The 21,123-nt window shown below is 35.9% G+C and overlaps 1 protein-coding gene across 6 annotated transcripts in view; it reads left to right on the top strand.

The window, feature by feature from the left end:
* The window catches only part of PPP1R12A (protein phosphatase 1 regulatory subunit 12A), a 130,098-nt gene extending 109,564 nt beyond the window's left edge, over positions 1-20,534 (top strand). For 4 of the 6 annotated variants that reach the window (XM_040554021.1, XM_040554056.1, XM_040554043.1 and 1 more), the window contains 6 exons: positions 4,067-4,083; positions 5,352-5,493; positions 6,198-6,302; positions 7,222-7,269; positions 11,665-11,715; positions 18,380-20,534. In XM_040554021.1, coding sequence (XP_040409955.1) covers positions 4,067-4,083; positions 5,352-5,493; positions 6,198-6,302; positions 7,222-7,269; positions 11,665-11,715; positions 18,380-18,466 — 450 coding nt within the window. In that variant the 3' untranslated portion in view covers positions 18,467-20,534. Of the gene's footprint in view, positions 1-4,066; positions 4,084-5,351; positions 5,494-6,197; positions 6,303-7,221; positions 7,270-10,573; positions 10,605-11,664; positions 11,716-18,379 lie in introns of all 6 variants that reach the window. The other 2 variants (XM_040554052.1, XM_040554030.1) reach the window with 1 other exon arrangement.
* Positions 20,535-21,123: the final 589 nt, after the last annotated feature.

Here is a 21,123-nt window from a genome sequence, read left to right as displayed (position 1 = left end):
GTTACATTTTTGCCTTCATAATCCAACAGTCATCTCATGGATTTCATTCTGAAATTGAGACTGTGAAGAAATAAATTGTTTTTGTAGACAAATAGGTTTTACCAGTGTAGCATTCTTGGGAAATGGAGAACCTTACTTGCACCACCTTGTTTAACTTTTGGTTTCTAGGAACGGTTATGTCTGAACTCTGGGGACAGAAAGAGACAGGAATTAGGAACCATGCTGTTGGTAGCCAGAGTGTGCCAGAAATAGGTATAGACCTTTTACATGTGGGTAAATCTGACCTGAATTTAGTAAATAGGGAACAACAGAAAGTTAAGGATTGCTCAGTTTTAACCAATATAGGCATTTGTTATGTCACTGAAGAAGAACTATTTTTGAAAAGCACAACAAATTTCCAGGAAGGTGAAAAAACAGTTTTACCAGAACATAGTTCAGTAATAAGTTTCCATAAAGCACAACTTTGAACGTACATACCAAAGTGATCTGTGGAACAGCTCACATTATTGTCAAACATGCCTGAACAGCTCTCTTTCTTGGCTGGCTGAAGGGGAAGATGTATTTAGATTACTGATTTAAGTTCTGTTGATGTAGTCTTCAGGAATTAATATGATCTCTTCCTTTTTGATAATTAGATTTTACTTTGAGTTGAACTTCGTCTTTGGATTAAGATTCACAAGATTTCTTTGCTTTTTGAAGTTATTTGGGCTAGCTATTTGTCCTTAAGCAAAAATAGCTCAAAGTATGAATATTGAAATCTGATTTATTATTAGTGGAATGCTGACCAGACAGTCAAAAAGACTTAAGGTATAACAGAGTTGCCAAGTCTTGTGATGATGTGGAAAGTCGTGTTTGCTGTGCTTTTTAAAATTTTATTCCCCTTATTGCTGCTTTTTTCTCAGTGAGCCACCTTGTCGTTCCTTTCCATTCTAGCCATCTTTTGTTCATGGAAGTATGTCTTCTGTTACTGGAAATGGTGCCCCTGTGGCACAGTAAGAGATAATGAATGAAAAAGAAGCCAGTAACTTGTAGGAGATGAGGATATTTGAGGTAGAATTCAAGCACATGAAATCAGGCGTATTTGAGAGTTCAGCTTTTCGTGGTATGAATATTTGCAGGGAAAAGGATATGGAATATGCGTGGTGAAGGAGAAATAATGTGTACTTGAGCAGGAGATGAGAATGGGAACATGATCTGTTAGAGAAATGATCTGTTTAAAAGTGGGCAGAAGACAGAGATATCAAATGACAATGATACAAATTGTATTACTTCTATTATCAGTTTGTCCGGTTTTCATTAGCGTTGAAGCTTGGAGTGCACTTGAGCTACACTCAGAAGGATACCTATAGAAGTGTGGGGGCAGCATAAAAAAACAACATGAAAACAGCAAAACAAAAATCTCCCCTGAGATAATGTGTTTAAAAAATAATTACCAATTTAAATAGGCAGTACAACAGTGCTTAGTTTATAATTAAATGAACTGAAATTTTATTTAATACGGGATCAGATATGTGACTTCTGAAGGGTGAAAGATAGCCATATTAGAATAATGAATGTCATTAGCTCTTCTAATTCTGCGGGAATAAACATGAGAAACTGGCATTATTAGCACTGGTTAAACATTGTACTCAGACTTTGTTTCTTGGTTTCATGGCTGTGGCAGTTTTATAGAAGTACTCATTTATCCAGTGTAGACAATTCGTGAAATTAATATTTTATTCCCATTACTAGAAGTTATCCTAACCTCACCAAAATGTGACTTATGTCTGGAAGCCCAGTGTACATTTTCAAATACACAGTGTGTTTGGGGGGGAGGACACTCTTATGGTCAGTACAAACTGATAGCTTAGGGTTAGTGTCAAGTCAGCTGGTGTAGATGAGGATATGTATGCTTTCATTTTTCCTTACTCCTTGGGTGCTGCTTCATGTAACTTCAGCTGTCACTGTCTCACAGTCTGCTCAGTTCTGTGAATGTGTTAAGAGCACCCATCTCATGTAATTTGGATGTGCAGGGATATATATCAGTGTTGGCCTCATTTGTCCTCAAACCAACTTTATGCAAAATCCATAGACTTAGAGTTACAATTAAAAAAAAAAAAAAAAAGTAAAAAAGTAAACTGTGAAAAGTTGTGACTGAACTAAGAGAAATCAAAGGGAAAAATGAAATTAAAAAAAAAAAAAAAGATAAAACACCACTCCCCCAAAAAAACACATTTTGTGACAAGTGAGGGAAAGAAGAACAGGCACGTGCTCGAGAAACGTGCTCCTCTTCCCGTGAGCTCTGGGGGCTGGATACTGCTCGAAGCCCAGCAGCAGGGCTTCGCAGCTTTCAGGAAATGGAAACTGCTGACGTATGCTTTTCTGATGGTCATGGAGTCCTCACCTTGCTGCTCAGATTCCAGATCTCAGCCAGGAGAATGGGAATGGGCTGGGTTGTTGCTTTCCTGTCTCGAGCAATTAGTGCTTCCCTGTCTCCAGGACTGTCTTATGTCACCAGCTCCTATGGTCTCCCCCTGCAGAGCTGGAAAGTTCTGTTTGCAAAATGTTCCATGTGTGACTTAATAACTTGCCTTTCCATTTGGGAAGCTGTACGGCAGCAGGTTAATGGAGATCCGTGAGGCTTTCACATTCCCATGACATCATGGGGAGCCCACTAGAAGCAAGGAAAAACAGCCTTTAGAACCCTCTTTGTTAAGAAATAATGCAGGAGTGGTGTCATCACACTAGCTAAAGGGTAAAAGGCTTAGTGTTTTTGTTTGTATGGTGTCCCTTCAAGGTAAAAAGAAAAAACCTAAAATCTTTGTGAACAAAGGATCCTCTGTTTGGTTGAGAAGGAAGGAGTAAGCAGTGGGAAAGAGGTTTTTGTAGGTCATCAATTATGGAGTGGAATTCGGTAATCTCATATGGATCTTAATCTTCAGATATGCAACATACATTTCATACTTAGGTGGAAGTTAAAAATGTTGTGGCCAGTAGCTTAAAAACTAACCAGGTGTAGCTATGTGACACTTAACTGCAATGTTTTCTACAAAAATCTCTTAAGTTCTCAGCATTATTCATTCCCTTACAGAAAATAACAATATTTTGATAGGAGTGGTTAGTCTGTCGCACATACTTTTGATAAACCATGTGTAGTAAATCCACTTCAAGGTGTCAAAGGGGAAATTGTGTTATGGAGAATGTGACTATTGTGACAATGTAGGTTAAAAAAAAAACACAACCTCCACACCACCACCCCCAAAAAACAAGCACAGGAGAAAGCTCCAGCCACTGCTAGGTGAACATCATTGGAGGATGTCCAGGGGAATATACATCAGTAGAGTGAAATGTCTTCATTCGAGATTGTTATAAAAACCAGAATAAACGATGAATCTGTATTGACCACCCAGAGGGGAAAAAGGCTTATGTGAGTGATGTAATGCTTCGAGGACACTCCCTCAGTCTTAAGTCATCACTTTTAATGAAATTTCACTCATCAAGTAAAGTGAATGTACTGTCTGCCTGTGGATGCACCTGTAATGAATGAATTAATTAATATAAAAAATGAAATTACATAATTTAAATTTAGTCTAGTAAATGCTTCCTTATGTAGTTGGTATAGCAGCTAGTTTCCCATTGACGTATGTTGACGCAATGATCTTGTAGCTTATTTTACATTATTATTTTAAGCTGAAGTCATTATTATGTTGACTTTTCAAAAACATTATTGCTACTGTTACAGAAGAAGAAGAGGAATAGGGAGTTCAGAGAACAGGGTCCCCCCTGCTGGGGGTCAAGTCGCAGAATGCACCAACTGCTGAACTGACTGTTAAGTTAAGGACAGTCCAAAATTTTAAAGTGTAATGCTAATATCCTTGTAAACCATATTCTGGCAAACACGTTTCTAGCACATACTTCTCTTCTGTTCCAGACAACAATATTGCAACTTGACAATACTACTGGATAGCATATGTGCTGTAACATAATTGTTGAGTTATGCTTGTTCACAGATTGTTATATATTTTATTTAAATAAATTACTGATTTGATCTCTTCTTTTTCTCTCTTTTTACCCTTCCCAACCTCAGAGTGATAGCCTTTCAAGGTATGTGTGATTTAAGTAAATTAATTTAAATTTGTTACACTTTTTAGTCACATATTCTCATTTAAATTTGTTTATGTACAAATTCAGCTTAACCTCAGTATTAAGTTGGGTTGAACTTCAAAAGGCATTAGAGGCAGTTAAAATTTGCGTGGAATATGGTTGTAGACATACAGTTCTGTGTTTTTTTCTCCATTTGTTTGTGCGACGCTCAACACTAGGGAATGTATTTGTAGTGCACTGAAGGCAGGCAAGGCATTTTGTGGAACATCATGGATACGGATGGTACCATTCCCTACAAATTTTTCAATATGAAGTCAGCTTTTACAAAAAATTAAAAAGAAAAAAAATACTCTACTGAAAAATGTCTAAGAAATCTCGATAAAAGTACTACAGCCTCTGAAAATCAGATTTCCGTACAATTTCTTAAAAATGAAAATGTAGAAATATCAATCATTAAAAAAAAAAAGGCTTGCTTTTGATTTGGACCTGTAGAATTAATTATTATGTTCTGTCTGTGCTGAAAAGCTGTTAAATATTATTACAGCACCTAAACCATGAAGAATGAGCACTGTGAAAATATATAAAACTGTATTAATATTGGTTGTAATTCACTGTTTCACTGTTTAATAGGATAAGGACTTTGCTGTAGATTTGTTTCGTAAACTGCTCCTGTTGAAACAGAATTCACAATAAGTAGTTTGGAAATCTCCTTCATTTCTCTAACAGAACTTGGAGAATTCATCTTGGATGATATTTTAGAGAGTACTTTTTAAAAACCTTTCAATTAAAGTACTACACTTAAAGTAGTACTGCAATTAAAGTACTCCTTGCCAGAAGTTGGACTCAATCATCCTTGTGCTTGGACTCAATCATCCCTTCCAACTCAATATTCTATGATACATTTTTAAGAGTAGGTCTTCAAAAATAAAGAAGTAAAATATCTAAACAAACATAAAGTCCTTTAAGACATTTAAATATTTACTTGATTTAAATATTTTAATTTATTTTTTAAAATTTCTCAGCATAAAAGGCAGGCATTTACGTAGCATGGTGGGCAGTTTTAAAACATTTTCACTCAGAGAATCTTGAAGTATACTGAAGAATACGGAGAGAATTTGCATTAAATTAGTATACAGTGGCTTAACTAAAATACGTTACTGCAAGTGGCTGTGTTCAGTTGGGTAATGGTACACTCACAATATCTGATACAGTGAGTAGTCTCAGTTTGAGTACAAAAGCAAAGAAAAATAAGAACTTTTCTTTTACAGATACGATACAGGATCACTCAGCGTGTCTTCCGGTGATCGTTATGATTCAGCACAGGGGCGATCTGGGTCACAAAGTTACCTTGAAGATCGAAAACCTTACTGCAGTAGACTAGAAAAAGAAGATAGCACTGATTTTAAGAAGGTATCTGATCCAGTGATTTTGGTGTGAAAGTAATACTTGATTAATGTTTTTCATAATTTTTTTCATAAATTGGAAATAATCTCACGTTATTTCACAAATGCTGCTTAGAGCAACTCAGCTTAACAGAGGAGCAGAGGAACCACTGCAGTGGGGGAATACATACATTACAAAACAGTTTATGGCTTTTGCACTGAAAAAAGTGCAAAGGAGTTGAAAGTGCAAAAGTTCAAAGGCAAGGGAGAAATCCTGAGGAGCCAAAATGTATATTTTTATGACGAATGCTATTAGATTGTTTTTGTAGTTGATTGTATTATTAATACTACTTTATACATGCATGAAATCCTGTATTTGATCTTTGGTAGCTTATAAACATGTAATATAGAAATTTGTTTAGATCTTGCTTTAAAATAGAGGAGGAGTTTGTTAAGAAAAAAAAAAGGTGTACTGTAGTGTCTAATCTGTGATACATGTGAGGTAAGTTGTGTGCTCCCTGTGCAAAGTGGCTTTTCTCTATAGATGTTTGGTAGCAGTTCTTTAAAGTGTTTGCTAATTCTAAACATCTTTAAACTCTATAACTGATTTTTACTTCATAGACTATTAATGTATTTCTTCATTTTACATGCAGCTCAGACACAGGTTTTAAAATGTTCAGCTAATGTCACAATTCTTATTCAGTGTGTTTTTAAATGAATATTTTGTCTTAGCTTTATGAACAGATTCTAGCTGAAAATGAAAAGCTGAAAGCACAGTTACATGATACCAACATGGAACTTACAGATCTTAAACTACAGTTGGAGAAGACCACTCAGGTTTGTATAAAACAAAAGGCCCATACTTTGCTGACAAAGTAGATAGCAAACTAGAAGCACCCCAGCATATGGGTTGCTATTTACTAGGCATCAGCTTTGTTTCTTATTCAAAGATGGGAGTGAAGAAGAGTACCTCTCTGTTTCTAAAGAAAAAAGAGCACAGGATTCTGGTCTTCAGCTGTGAACAAAATGTGTGAGACCATCTCCTGCTTATTTAAGTACTGGTGGTTCTTGCCAGCATGTATGTGGAACTTCTTTGCAGGGTAGGGATAAACGCTTTCTACACTGTTAAGCCTATGTTCAAACTGTCAGTCTGATTTGATTAATTAATTCATAAACCTGCTGGCAGATTGGCATAACCTGCCAGTTCTTCCTGGTTGGTTAGATAGCCTTATCTTAAAACTGAAGAGCAAATAGTGCACTTCACTTACAGGTAACTGCTCTCAGATAACAGTGCTGCATACAGTAATATTATGTATGTACACAAAAGTGAAATTCTTCTTAAATTGCTGTAGAAAGAACGTTCCCCTTTCTCAGATCACATTTGCCACAATTTACCTGTGTATGTACTTCACTGTCTTCCATATGCAACCTGTAAATATCAGTAAAGTACATTTAAAAAGATGTTTGTTTTGTAAAGCTTTTAGATAGATATACTATATTGCTCCTATTTGCCAAAGGCTACGTAAGATTAAATTACTTAGGGATGGTCACAGAGGAAGTCCGTGATAAATCCAGCTCATTCTTTTTTATTTCAGTGTTACTTCCCTGAACATATTTTAAAGTGCTTTTAAAGACATACTTTGGACAGAATACAGTAGTAGTTGCCCTTAGCTGAAATGTCCTTTTGTATTACTTTTCTTCAGTTTTACATTGTTTGAGAACAAGTACCAATGTCTCTATTAATTCCGTGTTTCAGAGACAAGAAAGATTTGCTGACAGATCACTCTTGGAAATGGAGAAAAGGGTGAGTTTCTGCCAAATATCTACTGAGTAGTCCAATACAGGCTTTGTTTTAGTTTGTTTTGCAACCCCTGGCTTGGATATATTTTAGTGGGAACAGAAGCCTTTCTTACAACTTTCATTTTTTAGAAGATTTGGGGATTTTAGGTTTCAAAGTGGCAATGAATGTGAGATACTGTGAGATGGAATTACTCTTAAGAAATGCCTTCAGGTTGTCTGTTGGTTCGTGATAACCAGGTTCTAAACCCCACTGCCCTCCAGGATTCTGCCGCTTGTTCCATACCTCGTCCAAAACAATGTTGGCTCTCCAGAGAGTTAAGCAGATTCAGAGCGTCTCATCTTTTAATGCATTTCCAACGTTCAGAGACTTTAATTTCCTCAGAGCTTTCCGGAGGCATGTGTGTCGTGTTACTAATTATTATTGGTAATGAAGTAGCTGTTTCTACCCCACAGACATCAGACCTCAAACCTGCTAATGATGTAAAATTAAGCATAGTCTGTCTCTTTCCTTGTACTGTAACTTTTCTAGAGGGAAAATGACGCTGTGTTGGGGCTGAGTGGAGGCAAATGAACGAGCAGTGTGGGAAGAAGGGCATTAGGGTGAGAGACAGCCCTAAATTGACAGGGAAAGGAGATGTGTAATAAATCCACATGTGAGATAGACTGCAGGAATCATTTCAGAAGTTGTACCCATGATAATTTACGCTGTAGTTTCATGCTAGCTTAAAACCCATCCCGAGTTCTGCAACAACTTAAAGAAAACTCAGTTTCTTCTGTTTTGATCCTGACTTCCTTTATGGCCACATGTACCTTTCTCCTCCCCTAACCCTGGAGTGACGCATTAGATACTTCAGTGGGAAGAAAACTAAATGGGCTTTGACAGTAATGAGTGATATGGTATATATTTATTTATCCCTGGTAAACTTCATATTTATTAGCCTGATATGTTTATTTTCCAGTATTTGAGGTTTAGAAAACACATTCTAAAATGTAATTCTGCAAATCTATCTGGTAAATAAACAAACGCTTGATTTTACAAGAGGACGTGGAGATGCAGAAATGCTCTCAGGCACTTCCTGAAGTTCTATTATTTTTATCTTAATAATCTCACCAGATAATTGCAGCGGCCTTTTAGTGCCTATTTCTTCTTGTTTTTGTGGCATCCTGCTGTAGGCAGTGATTTCATCAGCAGAAAAGTTTCATCAGCAGCTTTAATTGGTTTCTTCCTTGCTATCATGGCCACACAAGTGGACATTTAATTATTTCATAGGTTTAGCTGTATGCATTACTATACAGGTTTCATACTGCAGAATATTCTGTAGTGTACATCTTGACATTATTTCAGTTTTAAATTACTGTGCTACTTTTTCCCGAAAATAGGCCACTGCATTAAGACAATTGGTTATCATTAGGAATTCTTGCACCTTTTTCTTGTAAAGACACTTATTCCAATAGCAGAAATGTCTTTCCGAAACGTTACTTTTTCTGAAGTTATTAATACCGAAGCTAGCAGGTAAAAAGATAAATAAAATTAGTGATAATGCTGCCTCGCTGAAACATGGTTTACACAAGTTTTAGGATATGTTCCTTGTATTTTTATAATTTTAAATTTACCTCCTTTCAGACAAGAATTTAAAACGGGAATTTATTTGTGAATGTATTTTCCTCATTAGAATCTGGAGCTGGTTTCACTTTGAAAGTGACTGAAGTGAGATTATCAGCTGCTACTTATCAATAGCTGATCTCTAGAAATAAGCTGACTAAATTCAGTTCAGATGGTGGGTCTTTAAGAATAATTGTAAAGACATCTATCTATGTGTGAAGTAACCATATAAATGTAAAAGGTAAAAACAAACTGTAGAGCTTTTCTACGTATACTTTTCCAAGTATAAAACTTCAGTAAAATAAAATATAGAATTAAAGATGTTCATATAAGTACATAGAGAAAAAGGGAGGACAAAAGTGAAGAAAAACCTGAAGACATCTTTGAACTATGATATTTTCCAGTTGAACTGTACCTTTTCAGTAAAGAAGATGGGAACATTTATTAAACCTAGAATTTCACTGTGACAAAATTTAGAAAATACAGATTTTTAATTTTATTTGAACTTAGCCTTTATACATTGGTTTCCATGATGTGATTTGATGACGCTTTGTCAACATTTTTAATTTGAGGACTGGAAATAAGTACATAGACAAAAATACAGTTTTTGTCACTCTGAAACAGTCTGTCACTCTGAAAAGTATGTTAAAAGCTCTTTTCAGAATTTCTTATGAAATGGTCACATGCAACTCACACTGCAAGATTTCTGTATAGATCTAAATTGGAGATATGTTTAACCCATTTCTTCTAAATCTAGAATTCATCACCTGGGAATTTGTGTTGGGGAGAGCTTATTTTTTTTATATTACTGAATAAACAAATATCTGGGTTTACTTACTTAATTTTATAACTCAGGGGTCAGTTTTTCACCTGTGTATATCCACGTACCTCAATCTCACTGCACCAAGACTGTGGTTTGTGGTTGCTTCAATACATACAAATGAGCTATTGTCTTTTATAAAATGAGAAACTGGTTTGTGCTTTTTTTCATATTGAGAACTACAAATGTTCTTGGCATACCTTAAAGAAATGTTGATGTATATCATGAGATTTTACACCGCTTAGGCATTTGAAAGCCTTTTCTTGAGTCCGGGGACTAACCAGATAATACTGGCAATTTTTGCTGCTAAAACTCTGATGTGTTGTTTTGTTGGCATTTCTCTAGCCACTTCCTAGCAGAGTAAGAAGGAAAAAAAGGAAACATAGCTTCATCTAATTAGAGCTATATATTTTTGCAACAGATCTTATATCTAAGCTAGTCCATTTAAATGTTTCCTTTGTATTATGTGAAGTATGCAAAGTTGATGAAATAAGGATTTTATTTTATTTAACTGGTTTTTATTGTTAATAGTTATTCTTAAACAAACTCAACATGTTAGGTAAGCAAATGCATCAAAAGGACGAATGGTTTTTAGTCCTACAAAACCAGTAGGTAACTAATAACGTTCTAAGTAATGTAAGATGGTGTGGGTTTTTTGTTAGTCACTTGCTTACTGCAGTTAACTCACTGGTACTTACTATGCCATTACTATCAGTCTTTACTTATAGGAAAATTAGTAACTTGAAGTAGTTAAGTACATTAAGTACTAACAACTGCAGTAATCTATTACTTTGATAAACTTTTAAAGTTGTATTCTAAAATGGGAAAGTGTTGGGGAATAACTGCACTATGATTAAACTAAATTAAATGATTTGTATCTGAAAGGTGACCGGCAAGAGTCAGTATCTACTGGGCGGTATGATCTAACCAAAGTTTTACACACCTCAGTCAATGCTGCTTGCTGTTTGCATAACACCATTGTATGCAGATGCATATGTACACTTTGCAATAATCTGTTGCTTTTGCCTTTCACACTTTGGAAAGATCTGAATGTAGAATAGTGAATAACCGCAGCTGCTTTTACATGAGACACACTGCATTGTCTGACACAGAAAAGCAAGCAAGCAAGCTATAAACCCCTGAAGTCTACTGCATTAGCTGTTGATCTGTCAGATGCGTTGAAAATGAGGTTTAAACAAAACAATATCGTTTAGAAATATGGTAGTGTGTCTGCACTGCAGACTGCAGCATAGTATAGAAAACCCTAAGCTAATTTTCAGTACAGTAGCTTGGGTATTCTGATCAATGTTACCAAAACAACCTGAAGTTCTTGACAAAGGCTAATTCCTCCTGCTTCTCAGGTAAAAAGGGAAAAAAATCATACCAACTATACTATACTAGAAACGCAGAAAATATTCAGGAAACATTTACTCAAGAAGCAGGTGGTCTTACGTGGCTAGATTTCTTGGTACTCAGCTGAACTCACATAACGTAAGTTTGGGTTGCATCTACACTACGTTGCAGTTTATAGTGTGGACAGATCCCACTGAGCTGAGGCAGATTTTTCAGCTACGTTTGCTTGTCTATGAAAGCTTACGCTTTTGTGCTTGTTTCTTTTAATATTCTTGTTTGTTTCTGATCATTTTCTGCATTTCTTGTATATTAAGCTTTTATGGAAACTCAGCTTATGAAAAATAATTCCAAACGGTGCATACAAACTGTCAAAGTTTTTGTAAAGGAAGGGGTATATTACAAAATAGGACTTGATGTAAATTTTTATATCTCTTCCTCCTAAGTTATTGAAATTCAATATTGAAATATTTTCTGTATATCACGGCCATCACAAGTTTCCTGTCTATGCTTCTGGTTGTATGATCTTTGAAACTTGAAGTGTTTCACAGTTATCACAATATTTACAAGCATTAATTAAAAAAAGAATAGTATTGCTCAGTGTTAACACACATTTTCTGATTTAGGAAAGAAGAGCTCTAGAAAGAAGGATATCTGAAATGGAAGAGGAACTGAAAGTAAGTATTGTTAAACTGTTGTTAACATGGTGTATGATTATGTCAGTGGCATTAAACAACACTTAGTCTAGCAATATTACTGCTCTCTATAATTTCATTAGAAAATAAGTAAGTTATAACCACATCTCAAAATCACTCGTTTCATTTAGTTTGTAGTGGAGCTGTTTTTCTGGCATAAGCAGTCATACATGTAGGACGTACTTTCTAGGAAGGTACCGAGTCTTACACTTCTATAACATATTGGCTGACAAGAAGCATTTGGAGATGTTTGCCATGAAACATGTTTTGATCTAATCAAGACAGAATAGCCATCTATGTTTTTGATGCAAAACTCTCATATTTTAATAATTTAAAAACAATTGTATCATATAATTCCATAGATTAAGCATAGATTATTCCATAGATAAAGCATTAAATGTTGCTTTGCTCAAAAAGCTTTATCTCATCAATTTATGTATTAGGCAGCACGTTATCAATATCAAAAGAAAAAACTTCATTTGTATAGAATGAAAAGTAATGAGTTTTTAGTTAACAAAAAGCAGCAAATTTAGATTTCAGATGTTTACAGCTAAGTACCATTTACCACATGCACTGAATAATAAAAGTTGTGGTATGACTTTTCTCATTTCCTGGTTTATCAACATTAAGTTCTTTGATATAATTAAGAAGACAGAGAAATCCTGCAGGTTCACTTTGGATATAATATTGGACAGAGCCAACCAAACTGATAAAATTAAACTGTAACTAGACAACCAGTGGAACATGATGAAATAGAAAACATTTTTGTACCCCATAATTTTAAAGCAGTACCACTGTTTTTGACATTTGATAGTTGTCATTGATTAATAAGTTTCCTTTAAAGCTCATTTTTGAGCTCCCTCTGGTGCTTGAAAACTGCATTAACTTCCAAATCCTTTTCATTAAAATACTTGCAGTAAGGTTTGTTGTTACAGTTGAGACTGACGAGCAGCTGTAAACAGAAGGCAACCACAATGTCTGTAGCTCCCTTGGATTCAGGCCAAGGTAGTTTCCTGTAAGGAGGGGAACACTGTGTCTGAGGTTCCTTGAGGGAGAGGTCTTTAGAAGTGAAATATGTAGAAAGCTAATTGTGGTATAGGAAAATAATTATTTTTAAAAGTGGAAGACAGGGTATGAGTTTCTGTCACCAACCTGTAAATTTCTGTTAGGGATGGTTGGCCTTTTTCAAAAGCTTACATCTTGCCTTTTTCAGAAGCTTACTTTCAATATGCAATATGTGAAGGTTTTAAATTAAAGATTAATACTCTTTCTGACATTTGTTGCACTCTCATGCACAATTATATGTTAAACGTACCATTATTTACTGACTTTTGAATAGGAGATTTAGTTTGTGCAATTGGGATGTTAAGTAAAGAATTCCAGGAATAACTCTCATTGTTAATGTATCCTGAACTGTTTTGGAAAGCCGTGACTAATCACTGCTGGTTCTTAGATTGCTTTTCAGGAATGTGCCACTTGCTTGATACTTTATTTTCACAGCAAGTTATCTACTTTAAACAGGACTGTCTCTTCTAAGTTTTCTTTCAATTCTGTTCATCTCTTGTTCTTTTCAACATAATATATGTGTGTTTTTTCCCCATTTTCACTCCTATTTCTTTGATTCCTGCAGAACCTGCAACAAATAAAGCAGATTCAATCTTTGAGACACATAAATGAGCGCCTGGTGACTGAGAATAGGGCCTTGACCCGTGTGATTGCCAAACTGTCAGGGTCCTGTAGGCAACTGCGTTCTGTGGACTTGTAATTCCTTCCTTCTCCTTTGTGTAGCCAGGCAGGTGTTGACAATAAGTTTGTGCTTGGGCAGAGTTTTACAATTAACACTTGTGTGCTCAAAACTGACTTACTGCTCGGTTATGGAAGTGTGGCTAAAGCATGGTGTCCAGTGTACCAAACAGAGATGTCACAGATACGTTGTTATGGTGTGGTGTTGCCGATACTAGCACTGAAGCTTGTCATTTTTCACTTGAAGCTAAGTTGGCGAGGATTTCGAGAGACGTTAGACATGTTAAAACCCTGGGCAACAATTTGAAAGGAGTTGAGTTCACACTAGGATAAACTGAAGTCACTCCCCTGTTTTGATATTTGAGTAAATGCTCAAATTGACAGATTTGTCTTTGGTTTTCCAACAAATTGAAAGTGACCTTTTCATACTGCAGTATAATTAAAATGCATAGAATTGATACAAATCTGGTCAGAACTAAAGAAAGTTTGAGAAACGGTTGCAGTACTGTGCATTTCTGAACAGTTGCATTAGCAACTTAGTTTCTTAAATTTGTCTGATTTAGTGTTTAGAGGGGACCAAAGTTGTCATCCGTTAAAATATATCAGACTTTCAAGTCAATTGATATTTTCTATACTAACTTCCTGTGCAGTTCTGGACAATCCATATTTTTATCTAGACTAAGCTTAAAATACCCAATTTTAGCACTAAGTCAAAAGTCAAACTGATTTATATTGCTATATGTGTAGGCATTCCAGTCATGGGCCACAATCCTATCATGCAAGGATGACACAAACACCCTGCCTAGACTGTCAGATTGAGCAAATCTATTGCCCTTTCTTCCTTCTCTTATATAACAACTGCATGGGGTGGACGTTTCAGTGAGGTTTTAAGATCTGTAGGTGAAAATAAAATATTTTTTATTCTGCACAGTGGCTCTTGCTAACCTGCTTCCCTTTGCTCACCCCCCTTCTCTCGTAGAAGCAAGGAGATGAGCATACACTTTTTTTCATTCTGCTCAGAGTCAGATCTCAGGTTTTCCCCACTAAGAGGTATGAAATAAATAGCAAGTTTATCCTTTGGCTTTATGTCTTCCTGAAGTTGACCTAACAATAGGATGCGGATAGAAAGGTTGTTCTTGGTCCAGGCCCTGCATTCCTGAGCATTCCCTTGTGTTAACCCTTGCTGAGTGAGTCAAGTCAGCTCAGTGACCTGGCTGAAAAGAAATCCCTTTATTAGTTTTATGACTTGATCCATCTCACCCCAACGTGGCTGTGTTGCTCAAGCTAACGCACAGAAAGCAACAGGAGCATATTGCTGCAGGAGAAGGGAGAGCTGTCCCTTTGGGGCAGCTTGTCTTACAGCAGCTTCAGCTAAGCATGGGTTTCCAACACAACCGAGCTTAATCTAGTGACTGCTGTCCACAGCCACACATCCATGCCATCTTTTTTTTTTACTAGTACTGGCATTCCTTTAACCATGTTAAGCCATTTTAGGATGTTAAACCACAGAAAACTATCTGGCATTCCTTTTTTGTAGGGGAATTTTTCAAAGGCAGATCATTGTGGAGCTTGAGGAGCTGGGCTAGCGAAAGACAAGCAATGGAAACATAGCAGGGAGGCTTGATATTGCGATGCAGCTTAACCACAGCAGTGTGCCTGATTAATCTGAACAGGTACCTTAGCAGCTCGTGAGCTTTTTCTAATATTTATTTACAAAGCTGTTTTATAGGTACAAACTCTTATATCCTCCAGCAAACACAGTCATTACTACTGAGTTGGCTCCACATAGATCAGGTGATTATTGAAAAATTATTTGATCAGCTACAGTACTGCAAAGCTCATATCTAGTTATATAATACAGACAGGCAAAAGTAATATAAGTAGTATTATAAAGTAATATAATTATAAAATTATAAGTATTATGAGTAGTAATATAAAGTAATATAATACAGATAGTGCATTTGTAATCTTATTCAAGAATCTCATCAAGGCAAGCTACGCTATTAATTTAGTGAAAAGCAAATTCGAATTACAAAGTATGTAATGGTAATTTTAGTGAATTTCATGAAAAGCTTTTTCTTCTGCCTCTGCACATGAAAGGCATGTGGTACCACTTCATAAGAAGTCTGAGTACCATAGGAATGCACTGCTCCAAGAAAATTGCATAATGTCTTTGGCTGGTTTTAGTATGTGGATTTATATGTTGGGATTAGTATAGATGGGAAGTATAAGTATTTTATGTTACTTGAGCTTATCCTTTCTGATAAGTCTCCTATTACTTACAAATCCTTTTGTCTCCTGCCAGCCTTCCCTTATTCTTTAGCAGACTCATAACAAAAGAGAAAATATTTTCTTAATATGTATTCTACCTATTAGTTTAATCAGAATTAAAATCTACAGAGATCTGCAAGCATGTAATGGTACTGGATTATGTTAAAGCTCTAAATTTGAACAGTGTTGTTTTTTTTTTTTTTTTTTTTTTTTGTTAAAATTGTTCACCAGAAAATATATCAATTTCTGTGTCTGCCTGTTTGTATTACGTATTATTGACTGTAGCTCCCTAGTCACTAAGCTGAAAGAGGACTGTGAAGTAACTGGAGTTGCGTTGAGATTTCACTGGAAGGTGTACAAGGTGACGCTTGTTGAAATACACAATTAACAAGAACAAAGTCAGACTCCTTTGCTTCCTTGTGCATAGCTAGATAAATGCTTTGTGGTTCCACCCAGGATCTTTGGTATGAAGTCTGTAACAGAATGAAAAGTAGGAAAGAAAGGTGTTGGTTGCTTTTACCAAACAAATGGTAATTTCATTGTTTGCATATACACATCAGAACAACTGTAGGTTTATCCTAATATTACAGGTGCATGCACAAGCGTGTGGTACTTTTATGCCTGTTAACTGCATATGACCAATAGCACGTGTATCTCAACCCACAGTATGGTGGTTAGATGGAGTCTCCAGATTGGTTCTTGCCCTCCTTTTCCTGATAGACCCTCTCTACTGTCCAGACAAGACACTGACCTGAGATCACAAAATCAAGGCATCAGAATGAAAAATGTGGAAATCATTTGATCTCTGTATGTGTATATATTAGAATTGCCTTGGATAATAGAACAGCTTTTTGCTTTTTTCCTCCTGAAGGCACTATTTCACTGAGTCAATAGCAGCATTAATTTAACTGTCCAAACTCACAGAACACAAAACTATTTCCTCTTACTCTTAGGGTTTTTGCGTGTGTGTGTATGATTTTTCTCATTGCATTGTGAGTTTTTCAAAAAGTAAATTAATGTCTCTTCATAGCATATACGTGATAAGAAGTGGTGATAATAGGCTATTTAACAGCGTAGAAAGCACAGATAACGTTTGAAAATTGTCAAATGATTACTCATGTTGCTCAAGTTCAAACACGTTGACGTGATTTTTGAAAGTAATCAGTGTTTTACAGCACTTTATGTTCAAAGCACAGCTTTCTCCTGACTGTAATGGAAGCTGTAGAATTAAAGAGCTTTGATTCCTTGTGAAGAGCTCGGTGTAGGTGACTTGCCCTAAGCCACACCGTGGAGTAGAGTAGGAATTCAGGTTAGCAGAATTATTCTGTGGAGACCGTCGTTTTTCCTCTTATGTTATCCTGTGATCTTCATTTCACATATTCTGGTACTTGCAGTTAAAGAAACTAGAGATCCTATAGCCTCAGTCATCCCTAATACACCATCATGTTCCACTCTGTGAGAGGATCTGAGGAATCCTTTGGAGATGTGTAAATGAAGCCTCTAGTGTAACGCATGGTTAATTAACCCCACATTTTAAAACTTCACAGTTCCTTCTGTTCCATAATAATGTCCTGAGTATCATGGAGTCAAAGGTATAATTTTGTTTGGATAAAGCAAAAACAAAACTAGTGGCAAGGAAATTTCATCATGAACAATTCTGTAGCCGTTGTTACATAGGTCATCGGTTGGACTTAGACCTCTTGTATGCTCTTGGACCTGAGGTTACTGAATAACCACATTGCAGGAATAGGCTGATAGCTCCTGTGTGAACGTGCTGCTCGAAACCATACACATAATGCAGCTATGAGTTTTATAGGTGGTTTGTTATCAGTGTGTGAACATAGATACTGAGAATTTCTGAAATTACCTCTAGCTTCTCTGACAAGTTATGTTCTACCAGTACAAGCCTCTGTGCACTGACTTGTCCTCCTTTCCTGTCTGATCCTGTCCAACTCTCACCTCACTTGGCTTCTGCCTTCCAGCTTTTGTGCTTGTGTGTCACCCATCTCCTGTGGCAAACTTAACTTGCCATCTTCTAACTTGTGTGCCCGAGTATGCAGCCTGGTGTTTCAATATCTGATCTTGTGTGAGCCATGCTATTCAGGGATGTGATCTCAAATTATAGGATGTGCGCTTGAACACAAGTTTGGCAGTGATTGGAAGATAAAGGCAATGAGTTAATAAGCTGAATCACACTGTATCTGATCAGGATGAAATCATTCAAGAGCACAGTGGTAGATTTAATTAGCCACAGCATGTTGTTTTGAAACCACGCAAGTGCAGTATAGACAAGCCCCTTTAAATTGTCAGTAATTAACATTTTTTTGTTCTGCACTGAAATCTGGAGCATTTAATTTTCTTATGCTACTGTAAATGCTTTTGTGGAGAGGCTGCTCATCTGCACCACTTAGTTTTAATGTATCTAGACCAAGCAAATGAAAACCCCTAATCTAGAGCTCCTAACTGTATCGTGCTAAAAGGTGAGAAATTTCTGAACTGCTGATACGAAGGGGGACAGTAACTGCCAAAATACCTCAGCTGAATAAAGATTTTTATCCCCAGTGCTTGTCTAGTCTTGTTGCTTTTACTTAGTGTATAATTGCAAATAACCATTGTGTTTCGTTTTTGATAGATGCTACCAGACCTGAAGGCAGACAACCAGAGGCTAAAAGATGAAAATGGGGCCTTGATCAGAGTTATAAGCAAACTTTCAAAATAAAGGGTTTACTACAGCAGCAAATAACGGTATTGCACATCACTAGTAACTCCAGTGGACCATAGTATGGCAGTCACTGGAAGTGTGGGAAGATCCCTTGGAGACTGTCATTTTCAGATATCCTGCCAAAACGCCCTCTTACCTGTGTGTTTTTTGTATCAAGATCATTGTTTCTGTTAAAATGCAGCTGCTGAGAAGATAAAATGACTGAGAAATCTTGTTTACAGCTACAGCATAATAAGGAAAGTGTTCAAGGCCAGATACGCCTCAGATATTTAACCAGTAAGCCTTAGTTGTACATAAACACTTTTACATCAACAAAAGCTTTCAGCTCTCACAGAAGACAGTTACTCAATAATGTTTTTGTTGTGCCACAATTCCCAGGTTTTTTTCTATACTCAGTTTTTCTTTAAATCTTAAGTTTGGATTTTTTTCCCTTCTAATTATTCATGTACCAGATTTTCTTGTACAGTGTTTCCACAGCTTTACCATTTGCAGAGACCACACACCCTTTTAAATTACATAACTGTGTAGCTACCTAGAGTTGTATTGTCCAACCACCTGGAACAGAGATGCTTGGTGGAACATTTGCTTTCACTGTTTGTGCAATATGCATTTATTTCCTATACAAAATGCTTTAAAAGTCAGTTGAAACTAGAATTATTTTAAGAGTCCTGTTTTCTGCCTTTATTGGTCACTTTAAAAAAAAAAAAAAAGTTTGTAGTGAAAGATGTTAGATCCTGTAATCGTCACATTCATTTGAGCAGGTACTGAGTGATGCTGTATATATAAATGTGTACTGGTTTGATTTTTCAGACCACCACGTGGCATGCTTGAATATATTTCCCTATTGCAAATGTCTGTTAATGCAAATTAGGCTACTCCAGAATAGTGTGTTTAACAAAGTTCATTAATTTTTATGGTATAAAGAATTTAGACATTGTACATTGTATGGAGCCCTATCTTTACAAAAGGTCTAAACTATATAAAATACTTTATTATCTTTTCTTCCCATTTTTTTTTCATTTGATAGTGTTCACCATAATAAAAATTGCATAAATATAACTGCTTCACTACATTTCACATACCTGTATTTATCTGAGTGCTGTCCAAAACTGTTGTGCTAGCCAAAGTAATGTTACTAAATCATTTGTAAAACATAACCCGTTACACTCACATTAATGTTTATATGCACTGTTGTTGCCATGTGAGAAGGCATCTAATTTGATAACACCATCATGTCAGACCATTTTATACATTTCAGTGGCCTTTAAAAACAAAAAAGTACTTAAGTGAAGATCGCTTTTGTTAGAAACAGCTTTTATATTTTCACTAAACCATTCAAAATACAACATCCTATTGGCACATAGTTTATTGCCTAAAACCACTGAACAGATCAGCCATTAAAACAAATTGTACATTGTAAAGCTTGTAGTAGCTATTGTATTATTGATTATATTGTATACTATATTAAATGTGAATTTGTACCCCTTCATTTAAAAAGGTCATTGTGTTCTACTGCCTACTTGGGGGGGAGGGTAGTTTTATGGGGGTGGGATATGTTTTGGTAAGGAAGACATGATGTCCTCTCTCTGTTGATTGGTTTTTTGAAGATGTAAGGTTATGCTCTTACTACCAAGCTCAGGATTCTTGATTTTAAAGGTACACAGATAGTTTGAGATATCTTATTGTAATTGATCTGTATGAGAGGTGGGTCTGAACCATAGGGAACTTCCATTGTCGTATGCTAACGTAAAATAAGCAAAGAATTGAACAGTTTGAATGGCTGCAACATATTGAGTTCTGTTACAAGACAGTTAGGCATATTCTGGATTATATTTGGTAAAGTTTGGGTGCCTGTGAATGATTAAATAAGTGTTTCTAATATTTTAGTGTTTTATATTTAGGTTATTTATTCTTTATATCTAAAAAATGAATGGCTACTGTGCTATATTGATTTTATTGGTAGTACTGAGCAGACCTTGTATCTGCATGAAACTAGTTGCAAAACCCACTATTTTGGAAAAAAAAAATGTATTTTGACATATACAAATAAAATGAATACAAACTATTTTAAATGTGTGAAAGTTTTACTGAGAAGTCATTGAAATTTGTTATGAATTTAAACCATGTTATAAGTTTGCTATTTAAATTCTGCGGTGGGCATTTTTCATTCATTGCGCTACTTGGATGCCAAGTTCAAGTACGTTTCAAAGATTGTAATCGAATTGTGATTATTTGCACATCGTTGTACATGCACATCTGTAAATGCAACAGTAAAAATGCCATATTTATGCAATCTGTAACAACTTGGACGAATGTTTCTATGTTTTACATAAACCTGTATGTGTGCAGAATCTGAGAACCATTTTTTATGCAATACTATCTGAATCTCACAAAGCAATTGCTAAACTTGTGTCACCATCATACTGTACTGATTGTGTTGCAGACCAAACACAGCCCCAGAAAATCATGCTACCACAGAGGCAAAATGGTAGCAGGGGACTACTTTATTATACAGGCGATGGTTTGCGTATGAGAAACACATTATTGCTGGCCGGTTGCTGACTCTGGCAAGCTTGCTTAAATGACTAATGGCTTAAATGGTAATTCCAAACAGCAACCTACATTTTCAGGGGACTTGTCCCAGTGTGGAAAGG

Source organism: Cygnus olor, chromosome 1 (genome assembly GCF_009769625.2).
Source record: "Cygnus olor isolate bCygOlo1 chromosome 1, bCygOlo1.pri.v2, whole genome shotgun sequence".
Classification (NCBI taxonomy): domain Eukaryota; kingdom Metazoa; phylum Chordata; class Aves; order Anseriformes; family Anatidae; genus Cygnus; species Cygnus olor.
The sequence above is the reverse complement of the archived record's forward strand: the minus strand, read 5'-3'. Positions and strand labels throughout refer to the sequence as shown.